At 43.4% G+C, this 23,492-nt stretch overlaps 1 protein-coding gene across 1 annotated transcript; it reads left to right on the top strand.

The window, feature by feature from the left end:
* Window positions 1–14,392: 14,392 nt before the first annotated feature.
* LOC112886202 (nuclear pore complex protein NUP50A-like) lies at window positions 14,393–18,528 on the top strand. Its single transcript, XM_025952013.1, has 2 exons — window positions 14,393–14,651; window positions 16,861–18,528. Exon 2 carries the CDS (start codon window positions 16,880–16,882, stop codon window positions 18,260–18,262), a length of 1,383 nt encoding a protein of 460 aa, XP_025807798.1. The 5' UTR covers window positions 14,393–14,651; window positions 16,861–16,879; the 3' UTR covers window positions 18,263–18,528.
* The last annotated feature ends 4,964 nt before the right edge of the window (window positions 18,529–23,492 follow it).

Below are 23,492 nucleotides of genomic sequence, written 5' to 3'. Positions count from 1 at the left end.
CGTTTCGCGGTGAAGGCTGATTAATGCATCATGTTAGCTGTGAGGACTCTCCATACTTACGTCGTGATCATAATCAAGAGACATATGGGAAGAGGAAGACTATTATCGTACCAATAGATGCTGATCTTTAATGTATTAGAATCATTATGTATTATTTTATAAATATGTGATGAACAATTGTATATTTCGATTACATGTACTTCATCGTTGTTCGTTGTGTTTTATAATTTTTTCAGCTTGCTACTTAATTTTCATGTTGAAATATAATTTTTAGATAACTTTTTAGATTAGTGTTCAATTATCTATATTTATTTCATCAAATTTATACTAACACGTACATGCACACTCACGCTCCAACGCACAGTCACTCACACTTACACACATACACACTTATTACTAGTATAATGCCCGTGCTAACGCTACATTGCTAAGTGTCCTTATCCTCTCGGTAGCTTCCAGACGATTCTCAGGCGACCTCGCTTCCCCTCTGGCGTCCTTTTGGGCGAAGGAGACGAGAGGGGAGCCCGGCTTCTAGGTGGAGGGATTTTGTACAGCTACATATGTAAGTCCACTAGCTTGTAATCCCCGGCGATGCTTCTTTGGTTGTCGGGTAGATTTTGCTCCTTCCCGAATTCTCTGGTGGTTCCGTCGGAGGCGGTGTCTTCCTCCGTGCGTCACGGGTTCTCTGGCGAGTTGAGGCGCGAGTCCCCTGAATCTAGGGTATTTTGCTTCTCACCGGGGACGGGTCTCCGGAGCATCGTGAGAAAGGTTTCCCTCCGATGCAGCCTTGGCTTCAATAAAGCTGCAGACCGGAGGTGTGTCTACCTGTGCGGCGCCTCCAGCTGGTATCGTCGTGGTTGCGAGGAGGAAGGATCCAGATCGAGATTTGGTGAGAGCTTCTTCGTCATCTCCGGTGACTTTGGCTTCGCCGGCGGCGGCTGTATCAGGTTCGGTTACCAACTCCATGTGAAGCTGGGTTGGTTGTTGCTTACCACCTTTTCTGGTGGTTTACTTCCCCTTCGGGGTGTTCTGATGGCCGGCGAGCTGGGGACGTTGCTGGTTGTGGCGCCAGGCGCTCTATTCTCCGGCGATGCGATGACGGCTGGTCATCTAGCTAGGCCTGCACGTTCATCGATTAAAAAGCATGTCGGTTACGCCGCTGTGCTGCTCTTGGTGCCGTTTTTAATCTTTGAAGCTTCTTCGTCGGGAGGGCGGTCGGATTCAACGCGATTGATCTGGTCGCCGGCGACGAGGAACAGCGGGAGAAACTTGCAAGGATCTGAATGTAATTTTCCTTTCTTTCAAGGGTGTCTTTGTAAGTGCTGGGTTGTAATCATCAGAAATATCTGTGAAATACAAGCCCGGTTTTCTCAACAAAAAAAAATTGATATTGCAAATCAAACCATCACAAGACAATATATTTCTTCAAGTTTACACTGTACAAAATGCCGTACTCCATGTGAGGCCAACATCGCCCTTCCCAGGCTGTAAAAAAAAAATATAAACGCAAAATTTTTGAAGAAATCTTACTAATTTGATTAAATGAAGTCTATTTATAAAACTTTTTGCATGGATGGTCGGTAAATCGCGAGACGAATCTAAATGAACCTACTTAATCCATATTTTGCAACAGTGATGCTACAGTAACCATCTGCTAATTATTGTTTAATCATGGATTAATTAGCATCATTAGATTCGTCTCGCGATTTACAACCCATCTGTGCAAAAAGTTTTATAAATAGATTTTATTTAGTACTTCGAATTGGTAAGATTTTTTTGCAAAATTTTTTTTGCATTTGCACGCAACTAACTAAACAGACCCTTACATTCAATATTCTTGAAGTTTACACACCCTGAATCTTCCCACAAGAAAAAAATATTAAATAATTGGCTGGTCTCTCCAAGCAGAAAGACCCCGCTATCACTGGCTCCGACCTGTACTCTTTTATTAGGCATTTCAGCAAACATGTTGTGCCTAGACGCCATATCAGAGCAAAGGGAGCTTGGCATGGAGATCTAATGCTTGAGGAGGAATTCTGCATCATTCTGCTTCTTTCTTGCTTAGCCTTCCACAACTTTCAGTGCTGCACATACTCAAATCACAAATATCCGGGATCTCAATCCAAACTGGTTATGCTCACCGTGGACTTCAAGGATGCTTAAGCCATACCTTCGCCATTCCAGGAGCCACACCTACATAAAGCACCGGCACCCTTGCAAGCCACCTCAGGAAAAGGTCATGCGACAGCAAAATTTCAGAAGCATGGAAGTTTCAGTGCTACAGAACATACTTACAACAACCTTAAATTTTGCTTTTGTACAACATGTTCAGTGCTAGTGCAGGAATCCTCACATATATGAGCCGAAGAAGGCAAGCACCAAAATGAGCACGAAGAACGCCAAAGAGCACTACTTAACATGGCATCATAGTTCTGATGGCATTGACGCTAAAGCAGTGATTTCCAAGATGCAGGTTACGTAACTCGGGTGCAATCTTTGGCCCAACTGGGTGACAACCTAGCCATTCTTCAAAACAGCCATAGAGAGCCTAAATCTCAACATGAGACCCAATATCTCACCACAGATTATTATACTCTTTAAAACAGAAACTTTACTGAATACATTGTACAGAAGATTCAGAAGCTTGAACCCGATCAATGAAATGAATACCAGTTGGTTGCAAATGGGAAGAAAGAGAGAATCCTGAACCATAATTAAACCCCTAATTTTCAAATTTTGCTTATGCGGATATCACAAAAATGAAAATTCCATTCTACAAGGCCATAGAAAAAAGAGCTGTCACATCAGATGTGTGGCCTCTCATACCCACATAAATTATATTTAACATCTAATTCTAAAACCAATCTTGGCATAAAACAAGACATACAGATTGTATGACAGCAACATAACCCATGTCCAAGCAGCAACCAAAGATCCATCACCACCCAAATTGCCAAGAACATGACTGCAAGACAATAACAGAAGATATGAGGCAGCATCATCTCAGGGAGCAGTAGAAAAATGATACTTCTTATTAATAATGGGATTAAAATGCTTCTCCTAGTTAATATGCCTAATCAGTTTCCTAGTTAATCTTCAATGAAATAAAGAACAGAACTCCATAGGCATTAAGCACCAGATATAGTTAAGTCAAACAAAAATGTCAAGAACTCCAGCTTTGTGGTTGGTAGCATGGGAAAACAAAGAACTCATCTGCCACTTTGAAAAGGAGGCACAAGAAATTTCCTAACAAAATTTATACATCCGAACAACAGATCAGGTGCATCCACAAATTTCAATGATCAGCATGTTGCAAAGAATTGGAGCAATAATTGATTGAGCAAAAAAAATACCTGCAATGCCTAAAAAGAAAAAACAGAAAAATGATTGTATGAAGCAATCACGTGAACTAATAATGCTAAAAACATTTATTTTTGCAAAGCTGAGTTTATTCTTACCGAGAGTCATTTTTCCACTTTTTTTGTGCCATGCAATCATCCACCCACCACACTGGTATCCTATTTTCAGCATATGTTCTTGCAACCTATATTCTTTTTGCAGTTTTATCCAATAAATGGAGCAGCTCCTTCTGATCCTTGCCATTTTTCAAAAGTACCAAAGACTTGCGAACAGCCTCAGGTGCTAGCAATTGTTCTCCCTGACTCCTGTCAGATTGAAGACTTCACATCAACGACATCAATTTTGAGACAAACAGAAAAATAGGGAGAATTTTGATGAAAAAACAATCATGTTACCTTACAATCCGCAATGTGCAGTAGACATGAGTCCGAGAATGAATGCACGCGTGCAGGCATGCTCCAGGAATAAACCTCAGCATGGCCTCGTCCACGTACACACTGATGCCAACACCCTCAGCATTGCCTCCTGCACTTTTCCGTCTTCAATCTCTTGGGCCAGCAATGCCTTAATCCAAAACTGCACATATTGCTAACATTTCTGGGAAGGACGAAATTAGACAAATAGAATCGTCACTTCAAACATGACGATCACATAGAATGCATAGAGCAAATTACCAGGAGCAGAAACGAACATCATCGCCATTGCGTCCGCGCACCACTTGTCGAGCCTCCTAACCTCGTCACCCTCCAACGCCGCTTCGTTTCAGAGAGAGCTGCTCAGTCTACCCAGCTGAAACGAACATACAAACAAATCAAAACTCCAAAGTGCAGATCGAATAGGGAAGAGGAATGCACTGAGTGGACTGGAGATCGATACCTCATCTGTCTCTTCTTGTGCACTAGGATTTGGAGTGAGAAGGAATCTGTGGTGGCCCACGACATTTGCAGCCTCCGCAGCGGATCCGGCCTTCTCCTCCGCGGTCGCCGTCGCTGCCTACATCGTCTCCTCCAAGCAACACTGGATGGATGGCGCGAAGATTTGAGGAAGGGGAGGCGCGAAGATATGAGGAAGAGGCGTGGAGGAGGTGCGGCGGCGGTGGCGTTTGCGGTCGACGAGGCTTGGACGAGGGGGCCTCACCGCCAGCGCTTTGGGGAGGCGGCACTGGATGAACGGGTGGCGCATCGATGGAAGGGCAAGAGGCGCGGGAAGAGGAGAGGCGCGTCGGTTTGGAAGACGAGAAGCCGCAGCGGCGTGGACAGGCGCGGGGAAGCGGAGAGGCGTGCCGATTGGGAGAGGAGACGTTGCGGGCGGCCGACCAGGCGTGGACCGCGAGGAGGTGGGGCAGCCGGGAAGGGATGGGCGCGGGATGATCCAAACAATCTGGGCCGTGAGAGTTGAGTGATGAGTGAGGAGAGGGATTAGGAAGAAATCTGAACGGTTGATTTAGATAGCGTAGGTTTGTTGGGTGAAGAGTTTTGCGTGGATGTAGACAAGATCTTCTCACCGGGGATATTAGGTTGTGTGACCATTAGAAAGAAATCAAACAGTGTGTTTTAAAGGGTTATAGATTTATTATAGTGATTAATATAAGGTAAAAACTCATGGATTTCATAAAAAAGTTTATTATTGGCAATAATATTATGACAAAATTTATTTTTAACGTTAATGTGGTGAGGAAACTCATTTCCCGTTGAAAAGCAATAATTTTAAATATTTAATTTAGCTAATACATATTTGCACGATGAAAACGAAAAATATAATGGGTATCAAATTATGTATTTCATGGATCAAAACACATAAATATAAATTGAAGATTTTTTATGTATATCAAAGTTAAACAAAACCAAATACCTTGTTTGGCATCTTTTTAACCCATAAATTACTTTTTACGCAATTAACAACTGTCGGTCTATTTATAAAATAAATAAAACAAAATAAAAATACCCAAAAACTGGAACAAGACACTATTTGTCACGGGTGGTAGATCCATCCGGGACTAAAGGTGGGCCGAAATTGGTACGTAGCCTGCCAAAATTTCCCTTTAGTCCCGGATCCAGCCACGACCCGAGACTAAAGACCTTTAGTCCCAGGTTGTGGCTCCACCCGGGACCTTTAGACCTTTATGCTGCTCAGTTACAACACCACAATGGGTTCCGCTTTAGCGATAGTTACACCGCCTCCGATACGTGCTGTTATTCCTATGCCAAGAACAACCTTGAACCTGTAAGCAAATCGAAGAACAAGTAAGAACAAGTGGACAAGCAAACAGCACACAGACCTTGCCTAAGGGATAAATTTGATACACACGAAGTTGAGGTTCTGAATCAAGCAAATCGGATGGTCTGATCAGCACACGCGTTTACAAAAAAGTAGCAATAGCTAAACTTTCAACAACACAAAATCCAAATCTCAAATGACGGCTGCTACTTCTATTTATGGGATGGGAAGGCTGCTACCAGAACGTCCTGGATGAGCCATCCAAACCCTAAGACGCTCCCTTCATGGGCTATATTGAAAATAAGGCCCGTAGGTCCAACGGTTGGGGTTCTGTTCAAACTAGAGGTTCTTGGCTGATTATGATCAGCTTCGGATGAATCTGATTATGATGCTGGATCCATCTGAAAATAGACTTCAAAATCTTTTCAACAAGTACTCATGGGCCTCAAGCAACCTTTGGAGTGAAGAATTATTGTCATTTCAATCTAGCGCTTCATGTAGGTCCGAACGCGTGGTCCGAAAGGATGGTCCGAACTTGCTTCCTCTTGGTCCGAACTGACTGTTGTATAATCTTCCTCCAGGTGCAAACTTGCTGCTCGCACCCTTACCCTTGGCTGGTTCTTCTCTCATATTTCTAAATATAAATAAATCATCATCATGGTTTAGTAGCATCCAATTATGAGAACTATATGTATGGACAACTAGAAATGAATTTACCTGAGAATTAGGCATGTAAGCTTGATCTCTAATTATATGATCTTGTTGCCCTTACTATCCCATAGGTGTGGTTGCATCAGGAGCCGTGATATCCATATCTTTTAGTCCTAGGCCATGGCTGGACCCGGGACTAAAGGACGCCCCCAGTATATCCCCGCCTTCCCTTCTCCCTTCTCCAGTCTCGATCTTAGCCGCCGTCTCTCCTCCGCGCCAACGTCGCTGTCGCCTCTACGTCCGCCCCGTGCAGCCCCTGCGACATGCCACCCCCGCGACCATCTCTGTGCGACACGCCGCCCTGTCCTTGCATTTCCACCGTACAACGCCAACCGGCGCAATATTGTGTGAGTGTGCATGCACGTGTGTTGTGTGCGTGTGCGCGTTGTGTTAGGTTTAGTTGTTTGAATTATTTTTGTATTTTGTATGTTTAGTTGTATGATGGTAGATTTATATTATGAAACTAGATATGTTTATTTAGTTTAGATGTTTAATTGGCTAGTTTGTTAGTACAATTAATTAGTTAGTTTTATTTGGTTTAATTTGTTAGAGAAATTAAATGGCTCGTGAGCAAAATCACAAAGATTTAACAACAGATTCAATTTTTTTTGTTGGTTAGTATTGAAGTATCGAATGCATATATATGGCTTGTTCTAGAACATTCAGAAATATATTTGTTAGTTTTTTAATAAAGTTAATTAGTTTGCGTTTTTTATGAAGTCAAATACTTAGTATTTTTTTGATAAAGTCAATTACTAATTACTTAGAATTTTTTGAAAAATTTATTATATATACATGTAGACTTGTAGTTTGTGTCATTATATAAAGTACTTAGTGATTTTAATGGCTAGAAAAAATTCAAAAAAATTGTATATTTACTTTATTGACTAGAAAAATTCTAGAAAATTGTATATTGTACATAAGTGACCCTAAAGTCTATAGTAAATCACAATAGTAGAAATTATAGAAATTTTGTATCGTGGCTATTATGACTAGATTAATTTGTAGAAAATTGCTAGCGATTACAATGACTAGATTAAATTTTTGAAAATTTCATGTATATTTACTTTAGTATATATTTTAGAAATTTAAAGTATAAGTTTTAAGAAATTGTATAGGGCTGATCCTTAGCGTTATTTTTTATAACTAACCCTGAAGTCTACTGTTAATTACTTATAAGCCCTTAGAAATTGTATAGGGTTGATCCTTAGCGTTATTTTTTATAACTAATCTTGAAGTCTATAGTTACTTACGTGTAAGTCCTTAGAAATTTTATAGGGCTGATCCTTAACGTTATTTTTTATAACTAACCCTGAAATCTATAGTTACTTACGTATAAATCTTTAGAAAATTTATAGATATTTAGTGTTATTTAATAGAAAATTTTGATTTTTTATTTTGTATTTTGTTACTAGTTAAGGTGGACCCGAGAGATGATGGAGATGCTAATCAGTTCCTAATGAACATGATTGCCGGTGGTGATGCTCGTAATGTCACATAAGAAGAAGCCGGTGCTGATGCTCATCATCATGTCGAAGAAGAAGAAGCTGGTGATGATGCCAGCAATACCAACATATACCTTAATATGTCCACTGAATTGAGCAATCCGATGATGGTGCTGATCAACAAACCGAGAATGTATATATATCTTTTATATGTATATATGAGAAACAATATAGAGAATGACTATTATTGAGCATGAATAATAATATGTCTTTTATTTGTAGCCCTCGGCATCGGAGAAACCTAAAAGAGGCAAACGAGGTCCGACCAAAAAATTGGAAGGGCGATACAATATCACAGAAGTGGCACATGATGGCGAACCCATTACTCCCGCCAATACTGTAGGGAAATACATAAGAGAATGTGGACGTCATGTGGCGGACCACATCCCGATCAGCTTTAGGTTATGGAAATCCAATAATGCAAACGAGCAAAGTGTAGTGGTCCCTTAAAGAGATAAGAAATAACTTTGGCGTGAATGAAAGAATAATTTCACACTTCCAGCAGAGTCTGAAGAATTAGTTAACAAATGGACCTTCAAGAAGATGGCCACACAATTTCAGACCTTCAAGAAGAATTTGGTTAAAGATTATATCAAGAAAGGGAGGATTATAACAAGAAAGGGAAAACGCCAACATTTACAGAAGTACTTGAAAAATAGAAGGACCACTAGGATGCATTTATGGCATATAAGTGTTTGGAGCTTGGTATTCAGTGGTGCAAAGGAACAAAGAAAATGCATTGAAGAAAAAATATCACCACACTCTAGAGCAAGGTGGCTACAAGATCGCAATCCCGAAAATAGAACGAGATGCAGCAAGATTTGCTTGCTAGAGGTATCACACCTGCGACCATCAACTGACCTGAACGTTCAAGGAACTGGTATTATGCTCATGGCGGAAGCTTGGACCTAGAGAATGGGCCGTGCATCTTTGGCCAAAAAATTTAGGAAGCAGCCTAGAAGCTACAAGAGGCCATAGAAGCAGTTGCTGAGGGAATATTCGAGCCTGATAGAGAAAAGGACGAGTTGACTTACGCCCTTCAAAATCCAGAACATCCAAGTCGATTACACCCTTCGGAATCCAGAACATCCGAGTCGAACACAAGGCAAAGGCGTGATTCCGTGGAAATATGGGTTCAACGAGTACATCGACTCTTACAGAAGTCAACAAAGAAGGAAGAACAAGGAGCAAGCGCGCTTGAGAAGGCTTGAAGAGCAGTTGTTATCTAACGATGCACGAATGGCGAATGAAGTGAAACGACAAGTTGCCATAACAATGAGCCAGCAGCAGCAATCACAACCGGCTCCAGTGCCTAATGTCAATGAAGCTAATGTGTCTCAGCGAATAAGCAGTTGCGCTTCCACGGATCTCCCTATCAACAACGCAATATTCCCCATAGTTGAAACTGGCCAGCAGCGCTATCCTGTGGATGATATCACTCAACGGACACCTTGTGTGCTGCAAAGTAAACACAAGGGCATAATCTTCACGGTTGACTGTGGTACTGCTATGCCAACCCAACCAAGAGACGTCTACATTGGGTAACCGATTCCTGCTGGATATGCCAAAGTAGGTGTTGATGGTTATGACAAGCTCAAGCTCGACATTCCTGGAGGTGACGGGAAGACGACACTAGTAGAGGCCATTCATGGTTGGATCCTGTGGGAAAAGCGCCACATCATCCTTAAGACTACTGATCAGGCATCAAGGCCAACATCTCCGCAACCTCCTCCAAGGGCACCCAACACGAGTCCACCATCTCCGCTAGCTAAACCACAAAATTCTCCTTCAAGGGCACCTACCATGAGTCCAATGTCACCTGCTTCATCTCCTAGGCAGCCGTCTTCTCCTCCGTCACCTCATCCTCCGTCGGCAAAGAAGCAAAAGCAACTGCCGAAGAAACAATCATCGGTTAAAGAGCCTCCAAAGAAGCCGCAGCACCTGAAGAAGAAAGCTAAGGAGGCTCCTACGCTACCGTGGAATCTTTCTTATGAAGAATGCAAGAAGCAGAGTCAAAAAGAGGTTAAAGAGCACTTCGCATCGAAAAGCCATAGAAGAAGAAACCTATAGATCCAAGCAAGTCGGCCTTTTTTATGGGAATGGCCGAAGAAAATAGGATCAAATTTATTCCACCTTCAGAGTACGACCGCTCGATTTCCAAGTCATCAAGAAGAAGAAATCTGTTTGGTCGTCGTCTGATGTTCCACAGCTCGGAGCCAAAAGAAGCAGTCAATACCACTGCTCGTGGTGCTACTAGCAATACAACAAGGGCTAATTGATTTTCTAGGTAGCTCGAGTCTCTCGGCGGCTGAGGTTGCAGGGCGACAAGAAATTGCATTACACCCCGGAGTTACTAGATGGAAATATGAGTTTGGCAAGAGTCTTGTTCCCCATCAACTCGTGCCTCAGCTTCCAACGCAACTGCATAGGCTACATGATTGCTACACATTGGCGTCATCCCATGGCGATATCATATGGGGTGTAAGGATTACAGATGAAGATAACTTTTGTGGCAAAGACACGATATGGTTGAGCTTCAAAGAATTATACCAACTGTACCATTAAGATGCCCTCGACATCTCTTTCATCAGTACCCGGCTTCTGTAAGTGGTGTTCTTTATTTAGTTTCCATTTACATAGTTAGTGAATCTTATTACATGCCCTCAATCTATATTCCTTGTTTCTTTTGTATCATGTAGAATGGAGATTCAAACTTGCAGGAATAAAGGGTACTTTCACTTGGGCTTCATCGACCCAGTGGTTATGAATTGCATTACTCTAAAAGACAACCCTAAAGATACATTTGATATTCAGAAATTCAAGCAGAATATAATATTTTAATTAATATTTTCTACTGTGTAACCCTTTTACTTTTGTATAATTGGATTTTTTTAACCCTAACATTTGTATAATTGGATTTTTTTTAACCCTAACAAGAAGTGGCTCTGTATAATCTTGTAGAAATCACTGGATACTAATTGTGATAATTCCTGATATAAGCTTAGCGATTGTTATGGACTCACTGAGGAAAGATCCAGAAGATTACAAAAGCATGACCGACATGTTAAAAAGGTAATTCTGGTCATACCGCCTTAATCACCATTTCTTTGAAATTATGCGATAATTATATTTATTCATTCTCGACCATGCGCAGAGTTTAGAAAAAGTTAAGCGAAAAATATCTAGGTAATTTCAGAGGCGACCTTAAATTGAAGACAGACTTTTCGATACGTAGTAAATATCTACTATGATGGACACAATCTTAATTCAAGTAGTAAATATAACGTAGATGCTATGTGAAACTTTGTTGCACTTTGTATGTATATGTATATATCTATGTTAATTATCCCACTAAATGTATTTATCAACAAATGAATTATCAATCACATATTCTTCCCACCTTCAGGCCATGACGTATCATGTATAAAATAAAAAAATAAGAGTGGAAGACAAACCACTGAGTGGCAGCTGATTTAATTATAATCAGCCAGCAGCAACAAAGGCACTACATAATCATCTCCGTGAAGAAATGAATCTCACTAGTATGCGAGCAATTGAGGAAAAAACACTGATGATGTTAAATCTTACCATATACATGGGATCATAATTTCCTTCCCAACATAACCCATGTGGTCACAAAAGATTTCGCCAAATTCTACAGCCTGAACAAAATTGCAAACCCAAAATTAAGTGATGAACAACTCAACTAATACACGAATACTGAAATAACTAGCTGACGTACATAGTAAAAAGAAGCAAACTAATTTGACTCAGCAAAGATTGATAGAAGAGGAATGGATCTGTGGCTATGGGGATTTGAGGACGGAGGGTGAATTGGAGGAATTGAGCAATTTGGTGCACGTGATCTTTGATTCGCAGAGGATACAGACAGCTAATTGAACAATCTTAGTCAATGTAAGACCGATCTATTACAAGAAAGAACAGGGTAAGGGAGGAATGAGGGTGCGTTTGGTCGGGGAGCCAATTTGAATGGAATGGCTCCATTCTAATTTCTGAGAATGGAGCCGCTCCGTTCTACGTTTGGTAAGGAGAACGGAACCGCTCGCGTCCGCTCGTTTTTATCGAGCCGTCTCGTTCCGCATCTTCAGGGTATATTTCCGTGCGGGAGCCGCTCCGTTCCACCGTTCCTCAACCAAATACCAGTAAAAATGAAACCCCTCCATTTCATTTCCAATCATCCCACCAACCAAACATACCGTTAGCGATCTCACCACTGCCTCCAACAAAAAACACCCGATGAGGTCGATTGTAGAATGGAGCTGAGGGATCTGCCCTCACCTATCTGCGCGCGTCGACCTGCCTGATATCTATGTCCCTTCCTGTGCTCATGGAAATTAAAAAGAGCTATTACCTACACAAATAGTCCAAGCCTCGATGGGAAATCATGTAGAACCACAGGGGATCAGATGGAGGAGGGTATGGATGGGCACTTTGCATAGTGGGCGGGGAAACCTCGGAAGAAATCAACAGCTTCTGGTGACGATGAGGAGCCGAGGCACCAACGTGGATCTTGCCTTTTGAGCCAGTCGACGCTGGTCCGATCTGCGAAGATGAAGAACGCATCTGAGCCTCTCCATACGGTCAAAATGACTGAGAAATTAAACATCCGGAAACCAAAATTCCTGGCACAAATCGCCCAGACAGACCACGGGTATTGAGCAAAACTATCGAATGGGATGGGATTTGAGGGGGAGGCGGGCGTTCACCTCGTAGCGGGAATTTCTGAAGCATTCCATAGCATCAGGGGAGGGTAGGCCATCGCCGTTGCCGTCGCATCCACTCGTGACGAATAAAATTCGAGCACACAGAACCTCCGACCGGACGAACTTGTGACAAAGGGGCTGTGGGCGGAGGAGATCTGGAGGCGACCTTGGGGCGGAGGATGGGCTTGAGCGGGGGAGGACCTCGTGTGGAGGATGACGAATCGGCGCGGACGGGCTCGAATCGGCGGCGTACGAGCTTGAATCGGCCGGCAGCACTTGAGCTCGGGCAATGAACGGCGGCAGTGTTCTCCAGCCAGTGTCCGCGTGCGAATCAGCCTGCTCTGGCACTGTCCAAGCGAATCGGCCGTGGGATCGACCTGCTCGGCACGGGCGGACGTCGGGGCAGCGCGGGTCGCCAATGGAGCTGGTGGCGGATGCGAGCTCGGCACCAAAGACAAGACCAACGCGGCGGCGACCATGGTGTTCAACGGGCGACGCGAAATTTTAGTTCCGGTTCGCATACCCGAACTTTATTTTTAGTTTCGGATCGACTGTTCCTGTTGGAAAATCTGCACAACATATATTTTCCAACCGGAACTATAAATTTTTTTTGTACCAGTGTAACTAACTCTCAGCAACTTCTGTAAATCTAGTAGTGACCTCCACTTAGTCAAAATTCCTTATGAAGTTTAACACGTACCCTCTTGGTAGGGCTTATTCCCTAGTTTTATCTTAGTTTATCTTAATATGTCTATAATACTACAGAATTCCTAAACAACACTCGAGTGTTTTTTTTCTCCCAGTCATCAATCGATTTTTGGTGTGTGCTGTATTGTTGTTTCTGTTTTCACTCGAATGCAGCCCGGCCCATCTTCTATTGTTTTTTTATTCTATCGTCACTCGATATCCTTTTGGTTCCATCAGCAGATGATGTTTGGTGTGTACTGTATTGTTGTTCATGCTTCCGTTTTGATTTCTGGAATATGATCCGGCCCACAAGTGTTGCTTCTTCTTCTCCAGCTTGTTGAGGCAGCAGCTGCCCCGGCCCGCGCTCGGCTCCTCTCCAGGCAGCCATAGACGCTGCCGAGGTGAGAAGCACCGCATCTTCCTCCCCTGTTCTGGCGCTTCATACCAACCTGGCGCCTCGCCCTCCCGCGCTGACGAGCTCTTCGTGACGAGATACTCCACCCGCCGGAGTCGGCATCATCCGCGGCGGCCGCCGCCGTCTCTTACTGCCGGTCCGGCAATTGCGCTGCCCCGGCATCCTCATCGTGCTCTGCCGCCGCCCACGGCTCCGCGTTATCCTTGGCCGCCTCCACGCGGAGCTGCTCCTGCGGGATCAGCGGACGACGGCTCTGTGTCATCATCCACCACTGGCCTCTGCACCACGGCGTCCTCGCCGGCGACATCCATCGGAAGAGCAGCGGCAAAAGGCCAGTAAAGGCTAATGCGGCTCTCCAATGATTATTTCAGTTCTTGTTTTCAATCGATTTTTATATTTCTTGTCTGTCATAATTGATTTTTTTTTCTGTTTGCAATCGATCTCTATCTTGCCAATCCCGGGAGACAAAAATTTGATGGTTCAAGATTTGATGGAGACAAAAATGAATTTTACTCGAATGTTGCCTAGTCACTCCCTACTACTAACTTGAAATACCGGGAGATGTACAACCTGGCTTTCCGTTGCTGTTAACCAGTCAAGAGTAACCGGAAAGGAAATAGGCTCATCAAAGGCCCGCCGCTGCGTTCACAGCTTGACAGGCCTGCTAAGCTTTAGTATTGCAGCAGGCTGAAGCGGAAGCGGGCTGGCCTGCTAAGAAGGAAAGTGGACGGCCGGCAGGGCCCGCTAAATCTCGCACAAGCCCGCAAACGCTCTCTCTCTCTCTCCCCCGCAAACGAATCTCCGTCTTGCCTCGCTTGCTCGCGTAGTCGCGTGCGTGCGACTGTGAGCCGTGAGGAGCGCCGCCGCCGCCGCCGCCGCGCCTCTCCTCTTCACCGCCGGCGCCCCTCTCCTCGTCACCGCCGCAGCACTCGAAGGTGCCAGTGTCGCCTATCTTCCCGTCACCTGCACCGCTGCCTGCTGCCTCCGCCTCCGCCGTCAAACCCTAAGTGGGCTGTCGAGTTCACCGGCGAGGTCAGTCTTTCAGATTCATTCTCTTGTCCGCATAGTTGGTCGGTTTATGAGTTGATCTGTGGCTCCATGTGCTAGATTTCTTGATCTGAATTGTATTTGTTAATTGAATTTTGTGGTTGCCGCGGCGATTTTGTTTTCTTTTTTTTTTTTGCTGCATCCTTGAGCGGCAGCTCTCCTTATCTGCGATGTACGTCACTGGGTAGTGATAGGATCTCGTAGTAGTATCAGCATTAGTACAAGGTCCTTATCTAGTAATCCGTCAGGTACTTCAGCTTTAGCTGGGTGTGTTTGTGATTTTGTTGCTAGCATGGAGTAGCTAGCTAGGTTGCTCGGTGTAGGGTGTTGTTACAGTGTGCTTGTTTCGATGTACTCGCTTATTTGTCTGGTCTTCTGTCTTGGATGATGGTCTCTGAAAAAGTAGAACTGTAAGTAGTTTAGCTGAGCTTATTTAGTACTTGGCTATATATGCAGACTTGCTATGAAATGTATGAGGTGTTTATGTTTAATACATGGCACCTGATTTACTGTATTGTGTACGTGAGATCACATTAATCCTCCTGATCTGCTCCCATTTTCTTTGTTCTGTTCCCACTTTTTCTTTACAGGTGTCCTGCTCATATTAATCTTGAGAGTTCTACTACTTGGTAACAAATTGGTTAAGTTTCAGTTTGATCTAGTCAGGACTGCTGAATAGTATTGTATTGTAGAGCAATACATGTTTTACTTAGAGTAGATGCAGTGGTATGTGATCTAGTGTTATTTAAAAATTAAAAGTGGAGCGTGGGATTATTCATATGGCAGTCAAAGTAACTTTCTGTTTTCCTCTCCATATTATGAATTGTATCTGATTGCAAAGTGTAGTTGCTTCTTGGGATTGGTTTGTTCATCTTAGCTTGCATCATCACCATTTATCAATTTACTAACTATATTCTGGAATTCATAGCGTAGGACAAAATTAATGATCACTTGTAAGTTGGAATTGCATAATCACACGAGTCTGTATTTCTTTGATTCCAGTTCTGATGTAAAGTTAAATTTTACATGTTCATCCCTTTCGGAAAATCTGAATATGCATGCCTACTAGCCAGTTGAAGTTTTGGATCTTCCAAACATGTCCAAAAGCTTGATCTTTTTTTATCTGGTGGCCGTTTTGTTGCTGTTGGACAAGCGAAGGCAACTCTTTTCTGTTCTATTTATATCAACTTCGCCATGTTGGAGCATGCAGTTCAATTAAGTCTGTTTACCCGCTAGATGTAAGAAATGCACCTTTTTTAGTTAATTTGATGCAATTCTTGTTGCAATTTAAATTTAAGTTTTTTTATTCTAGCTCTAATAAAAAAATGAATTTACTGACTTGTCAAAGCTGTCAGCAGGTTTTTTTTGGTCTCACTGTATTGTGATTTCTCTGGTCTAAATGAGTTAATTTGAAATTTCCTGCCACATGTCAGCAATTCGGTTGAAAGTTGCTTCTACGGGCTCCCGCTAGGCTTTTCTTCTCTTGTCAAGCCCCACGGATGTGTGCGGCGAGCACGTTTGACCTGCTCGGACAGTGCAAAGCCGCAGAAAAGTGTTGTGGCTAGTGTGGCGGCCTGCAGGCTGTCTGCAGACTACCCCGCTTGCATCATTTCATAGTTTGGTAGCATTACATGTGTTTTTTTTTGTTCTTTTGAGTGCGTTTCTTTGCTTAGAGGTGCAAACATAAAACCATGATATTAGAGTTCACAAATATCTTGCACCCGTGCAATGTTCCTGTTCTTGTTAAATTATCTTTTGTATATAGTTGTAGGGTTGTAAAAGGATCTGGATATTACTACCTCTGTTCCAAAATGTTAGTTGTATTAGTTTTGTCCCAAGTCAAACTTTTCTAACTTTGACCAAGTTTATAGAAAAATATATTAACAAATACTGCCAAATGAATGCTCTTTCAAGACATTTGATGATGGATTTAATGAAACTAATTTGATATTGTGTTGGTGCATTTTTCTATGAATTTGTTTGAATTTAGAGAAGTTTGACTTAGGAATCAAAAACCAAAACACCTTACATTTTGGAACGGAGGGAGTAACATATAAGTGTCTAAAAAATTTTTCTTTGTGGCTGTTGTATAGACCTTACTTTGTGGTACTCTGCTGGTCTCTTATGATTTCGTGGTGGCTCATGGAACCATTTTCACTGTTTTCTCAGTTTGTTCTCTTGTTTAAATTTCCAGGTGCTACCAATTTTGAAAGATGGCGGATGATGAACAGGCGCCAAGCTCTAGGAAGAGGGTGGCAGGTACCCAAATCAACAAGGATAATCCTGAGCCTGATGATGACGGACCAGAGCAAGAGATGGGTACGTTTAAGAAAGCTCCTGAGGAAGTGATGGCAACCCGAAGAATTGTAAAGGTTCGGCGCCAGCAGCCGTCGTCAGCTCCTTCTTCTAATCCTTTCTCTGCAATCAGATTTACCCCCACGGATTCTAGTGTTCATGCAAGTGCCCCTGTCACAGAACCTCAACCTTCAGAAGTCAAAACTGATGAGGGCAGCAATGGTAGTGGTAAAGATACTTCGCCTGTGCCGGACAAGAATGCTGGCTCTGGTGAGGTAACTGAGATTCAGAAGGATGAATCAGCTGTGAAAACTGACTCTGGTGCCACAACTGAAGCGCTGCCTCAACCTGTTGAAACCAGTGACAAGGCAGTAGACACAAAGGATGGATCTGGTGGAGACATAGTAGTTGGAGAACCCAAGGAAGGTCACAGTGTGCCATCTGAAGTTGAGGGCAAAACAAACGACGGAAATGCCGCAGAAAAGGAAGGGGCAGATGAAGCTGGAAATGAAGATAAAATCAGTAAGGATGATACTGAGAAGAAAGATGGAGGTGAATCAGAGACCAAGGATGGGTTGTCTGATGAGCAGAAAGATGCTGATAACAAAGGGCAGTCCTCATCAGCAGCACCTCTTTTCTCCTTTAAGAATCTGTCAAGTGGTCAAAATGCCTTCACAGGTCTGGCTGGAACTGGATTTTCAAGCACATCATTCTCATTTGGCTCGGCGTCTAAAGATGGATCAAGTGCTGGTCCCCTATTTGGGCTGAAGACTGATGGTTCTTCATTCCCTTTTAACCTTGGTGCTACCAACAACGGTAGTTCCTCCACAGCGCTCGCTACTTCAGGAGAGGCACCCAAGAAATTTGCTATGACAGAGGGCCCTGTTGAAACTGGTGAAGAAAACGAGAAGGCTGCATTTACTGCTGACTCTGCTTTGTATGAGTACTTGGATGGGGGCTGGAAAGAACGAGGAAAAGGTGAACTGAAGCTGAACGTCCCTGTATCTGGTGATGAGAGAGCCCGGCTCGTCATGAGGACCAAGGGAAATTACCGGTTGGTCCTGAACGCGAGCCTCTATGACGACATGTCGCTCAAGGACATGGACAAGAAGGGTGTGACTTTCGCCTGCATGAACAGCATTGGCGAGTCGCAGGGCGGCCTCGCGACGTTCGCTCTGAAGTTCAAGGACACCGCCACGAGGGAGGAGTTCAAGGGTGCGGTGGAGGCTCACAAGGCGAGGAAGGCACCTGACGCGCCGCTGAAGACGCCCGAGAACTCCCCGAAGGCATCCGAGGTCTGAAGCCTGCCAATCACGCGTACGCATCCTTAGTAATTGTCCAGGAAAAAGGAGCCGAGAGATACTGTCCGTTATTTGCGGAGTTTTAAGTAAGATGTCTGTATCACACCATGATGATCTCCTGACTTGTGACTGCATACGGTTTCCTGATGCTGTTTTTTTGGAACAGTGGGTAGCCTGGCGAACTTTGTTAAAGTCATAATCTTAGTAGCCTGGAGATGAGACTGTTTTGTTCTATATATGCTTTTGTACTGTGCCCCCTTTATGCACGCTCTGTCTGTTAGGCTATTCGGGCCGTGTTATGCAGTTTTTAATGTCTTCACGCTTCGGAATGAGAATCGTCTCGGTGCATTCGTGTTCTGCCTGCCTTCGCATCATGGATGAGCAGTTGTGCATTGCAACCACCAAACTTTGGGCCTCTGCGCCTTCGATTGGATGGGTCTTTTTACACACATTCGTAGCGAGATGAGGTCTGCTGCTCAATCCATGGATCAGCTGACACGGTTCTAGCAGCAGCAGCAATGGTGGGTGAGGTGACGAGGGCGGATGTTATCTTGTTCGTCCGTCCCTGGCTCCGAGGATTCGCCTCGTCACGCGCAACGCAACTTTCCTCACATCCACCCGATGAGCCGAAAGCGACGGCGATGGCGACGTCGACCCCAAGCAAACTAGTGGAGTACTAGTATACAGTATACACCACCGGCAGGCAACAGCGCGCAAAAATTGAGACCTTCCAGCTCTCGATCGGCCGGGCCCCGCTCGGCGCAACCGGCCGGCGGTTAAAAAGAAAAAAAAAAAGAAAGGTTGCACGGTGAAAACCACGTGGTGTACTATCAAAAAAAAAACCACGCGGTGGACTATCAAAAAAAAAAAACAAAGAAAGCCACGCGGTGGTTGCGCTGCGGGGCCTCGCTCCTGTGAAACGTACGCCTGCGACGAGCGAGATCGTTTCGTCCGTGGACCGTGGCTCTGTTGTCATTGTCCGCTTATTAGCAGTAGGCCCCGACTCCGCTCTCCCACTTGCGTCAATCGCTGCACGAGGAACGCGTGCACGCGGGTACCTTTCCGGATGACAGGTGATCTTCGTCCTTGCTTAATTTATCCGGCCTCGCCGATCGAAGCATGAGAATGGAAATGAACAGATGTTCCTGCAGATTAATCCAGGTCTCCGGAAACAGAATCAACCAGCCGCAACAGCAACAGCTCGAAAACGCACACAACTCACGAATCACTGCCGACTCGTTCGCATAGAATTGAATTTCTATCCCTTTCTCGCAGAAACATGGTCGAAAACTTCGCTATCATCCTTCATTCGTGCGACTCCAGCGGCGTCACTTTCTGAGCCAGCAAGCAAGCGGAATTCCCCACTAGCGTGGAGTGGCCGGCGCGGACCGGACGCCCCTGCTGGCGGTGTGTGTGTGTGTGTGTATATATATATATATATATATATATATATATATATATATATATATTACACACGCGTTAAAGCCGCGGGACTCTGTGGCCAACTAGGCTATCCACGTCAGTGAAAATGATTTCAACCATTTGATCTATATCCTATGGTGGTTAGCTGGCCTCACGAGACGGATAGGAACCTTCTCGGTTCTGTACACCGGTGAATCTTATCCCTTCGCTGCGCGTCTTCTCCTTCCCACTTCCTCCTTCCATTTTCTTTTTCCGCTTCCACCATTTGCATTGCCTAATGTAATAATTCTACCTTGGATATAAATCTTATTTTTCAAGCACTAAATTTAACAAGCTAAAAGTACCTTGGACATGCATATATATTTTTCTTATGTCAAGTTCAGAGCAAACTACAAATTTGCGTTGGCAAAGGAAAAATGATTCTTTATTCTCTAGCCTTTACGATTCAGCTGACCGTATGTGTTTGTGACAAGGTGTAGTCTGATATAACCATACTTCTCACCATACTATTATGGATTTTCTAGCCTGGATCAATACCACCAGCTGTAGCTAAGGATGATTTGCCACACCCTCACAGGTGAAATCAACAAACACAATCATTATGCTTCTTGCTCCTTCTGCTAAATGCTCTTATATATCTGCAGAAGAATACTCAACCATTTGACATTTATGATTTATCTCTATTAAAAGCTCTTACATAACTGCATGTGAATACTCAACCACTTGATATTTTCCCTTTTATATCGCAAGGAAAAAAATTTCAATTGTCATATTTGATTTGTCAATTTTGATTTACTTTCCAATTGGTTACAAGGCTCTTTGAGATAAAGCTCTGCACAAGATCTTTTTCCTATGATGGTGTACTACTAACTTTTGCGGTGGCTGCTTACAATCGAGCTGTTGTGCTTTCTGTGTAATGACGCACCACTGTGTTGATGGCTAAAAGTTCTTATGTATTTAGTTCCTGCTCATTTTTTTCTTCCTTTCTCTTTTCCACCACTTCATTCACTCCTATTTACTTCAGTTAGCATGATCTATATACCTCCCTAATGCAGTATGATACGAGTAGTGTTTTCGGATGTGTATAGTGTACCAAAGAAAAAAAATAGCTGATTGCAAGCTGACAGTTATGAAGCTACTTTTATGGTGTTCAGGTTTTGCAGCATCTCACTCTCACCTTAAGTGATGAGAAGAATCTTTATTTTAGGAAAACTTCTTTTATTCTACTGCCAATTCATTACTTCTTTGCTTGCGCCAAGACTAATGCTTCTATGTTTTGCTTTGTGGTTTAATTCATTTTGATGTATTTTTTAATACAAAAGAGTTTATGAAATACATATTCTGTTTGTTTACCTGACAACAATTATTGCCTCCTTTTGAAAATTGATTTCATGTATCTGTTACTTCTTGCAATTTTGATTCTACTACCTCCACTAATCCATGAGTTATGTACTCTAAATTTTGTACAACTATATGCAACTTTTACATTAATTTACATCTTGAAGAATTTAGTCCACTAAACTAAATATACAAGGTACGTTGCCAATCGACACAATCCTTACATACCTTCTTTTTTATAGGTGTTGATGCAAATAAAGGCATTCAAATGGCTATGAGGATGGAACGACAAGGGACAGGGAAATGAAGCTTCCCAACACTTAGGGTGTGTTTGGTTCAGCTGTGGATTCCTAAAAATCTGATTTCTGGAATCAGCTGTGGGAAAGCTGCTGTGAGCTGACAGCTGTGGGAAAGCTGAAAGCTGTTTGGTGAAACAACTGTCAGCTGTAGATTTCTATAAGAAATATCCGTTATGCCCCTAAGATCCCATAAGACTGTTTATATGCTAATTAATCGTATGGACATGTAGATGACCGTTTTGGAAAGGAAATATTCATATTTGTTAATATTTGATATATATAATAATTTATACAAAATATATATCCACGTTATAAAAATAATTGAACAATTTCTTTTTTCTTTCATTTTTTTCTCTGTATTTCTTTCCTCTTTTTTTTCTTTCTATTTTTCCCTTCTTCTTTCTTTTTTCCCCTTTTCCCTTCTCCCTTTTCCCGTTCCTTATCTCTTTCTCTGTTTTTCTTGAGCAGCACGGGGGGCAGGCGGCGGGGGGCGGCGGGCGGGGCGTGGGGGGCCGCGGCGGGGCCGGCGGGGGGCGCGTCGGGGGGGAGGGCGGCGGGCGGCGGCGGAGGGCACGGCGGCGGGCGGCGCGGCAGTGGGCGCGGCGGCTTGGTGGTGGTCGCCGCCGACGGAGCCGCGCATCGATGGTGGTTGCCACCGCTAGATCCACGCAAATGCCGCCTCGGGAGGCCGGAGAGGGCGTCGCGATGGGGAGGCCGGAGAGGAGCTGCCGGAGATGGGCAGGAACTCCGGCCGCCGGAGCAGGGGAGGGTGGCGGCGCCCCTACCCCAGTCGCGTTGGAGACGAGAGAGCAGGAGTCAGGGGAGTCTCGGGAGGAAGGAAAAAAGAACGAAGCGGTACGCTCATAACCGATGGCAATGGTGGGTAAATAACGGGTAGAATCTGTGGAAATCTGGGGTGCCAGCCGATTTCAGACTGAACTAGCGGAATCAGTTGATTCCAGAGAATCGTTGCGCCCGTCCAACCCCTTTGGTTGCGATAGTAGATTCTGTGACGCGAATCGGTCGACTGAATCGCAACCAAATGGACCCTTAGTTCACCACATTTCTACTCACCTCAAGCCTATACCAGGTCATGATCAACTATTCAGTGCTCCATCATCACAGCAGCCAGTACCCTTTAGGAAAAAAAGCTGAACACTTCCTGCGCATACTTTCATACCGGTTACTTGCTGCACTATTATCACCAACAACAATATGGACAGTAGCATTATGGATATGTATGCCTGCCTTAAGAAACTCATTTAGTTTCAGAACTCACACCTCATTCTTATATCACCTGCTAGCACCGTATGCACTGTACTTTGCTAGAATTTTTAAAAAACCTTGGGACTCCATCAAATCTTTCATCAACAATAAAAAATCACAGTATCGATCAGCTGCAGACAAAAATATCCTACCTATGTTTATTCATCATCAACAGAATCAGAGGTATGTTCTTCAATTTGTATGGTACCAAAAAAATGTTAATTCAAATTATTTTTCCAATCATCTCAGCTCCGATGCACACTATCTTTACTATAATTTTTTTCTTCCAAATTCTTTTGTCAGGAAACATACCCTACCTCAAATAAATGCATCTTAAAAAAGAAATATACAAACTGCAAACTGCATTTGCCTCACAGCTAATCCCAATTTAAAATCATGACATCAATATCTAATCCCTTCCGGTTGCGATCCCTCCACGCAGGAACCAAAACCGGAAGACCACCTCCGAAGCAAAGCAAAGGGCTCCAACCACGTGATTCTGGCTTCTACCGATTAATAACATAGGCTCCTATGTATTCGTATATAGCATAAATAATTTTACCTTGATGTTGTAAAGTTGATATCAATGTAACTCCTCCCTTCATCCTATAATGTAGGGCATTCTTACAATTTTATGACAGAAGGGTATTCTAGCAATTTTACGATAGATTAAGGAGATGAGGAAATGACGCATGTATTCCTATTTAATACCTTGTTTAGTTATCATTTTGCTAATTTCATGACCGGCTGTCTTATATTTAGATACAAATTTGGAACCCTTCAATATCTTATATTTTAATAGCTTATATTTTAGGGCGAGAGGAGTATGTTAATGAAATAAAGTCCATTATAATAAGTATGGGCATTTAGGCGCGCCCCGCAAAGTACTAGCAGGCATAGGCTCT

The sequence above is a fragment of the Panicum hallii genome, chromosome 3, assembly GCF_002211085.1.
Source record: "Panicum hallii strain FIL2 chromosome 3, PHallii_v3.1, whole genome shotgun sequence".
In the NCBI taxonomy this organism is placed as follows: Eukaryota; Viridiplantae; Streptophyta; class Magnoliopsida; order Poales; family Poaceae; genus Panicum; species Panicum hallii.
This window is presented reverse-complemented; position numbering and strand designations above follow the sequence as displayed.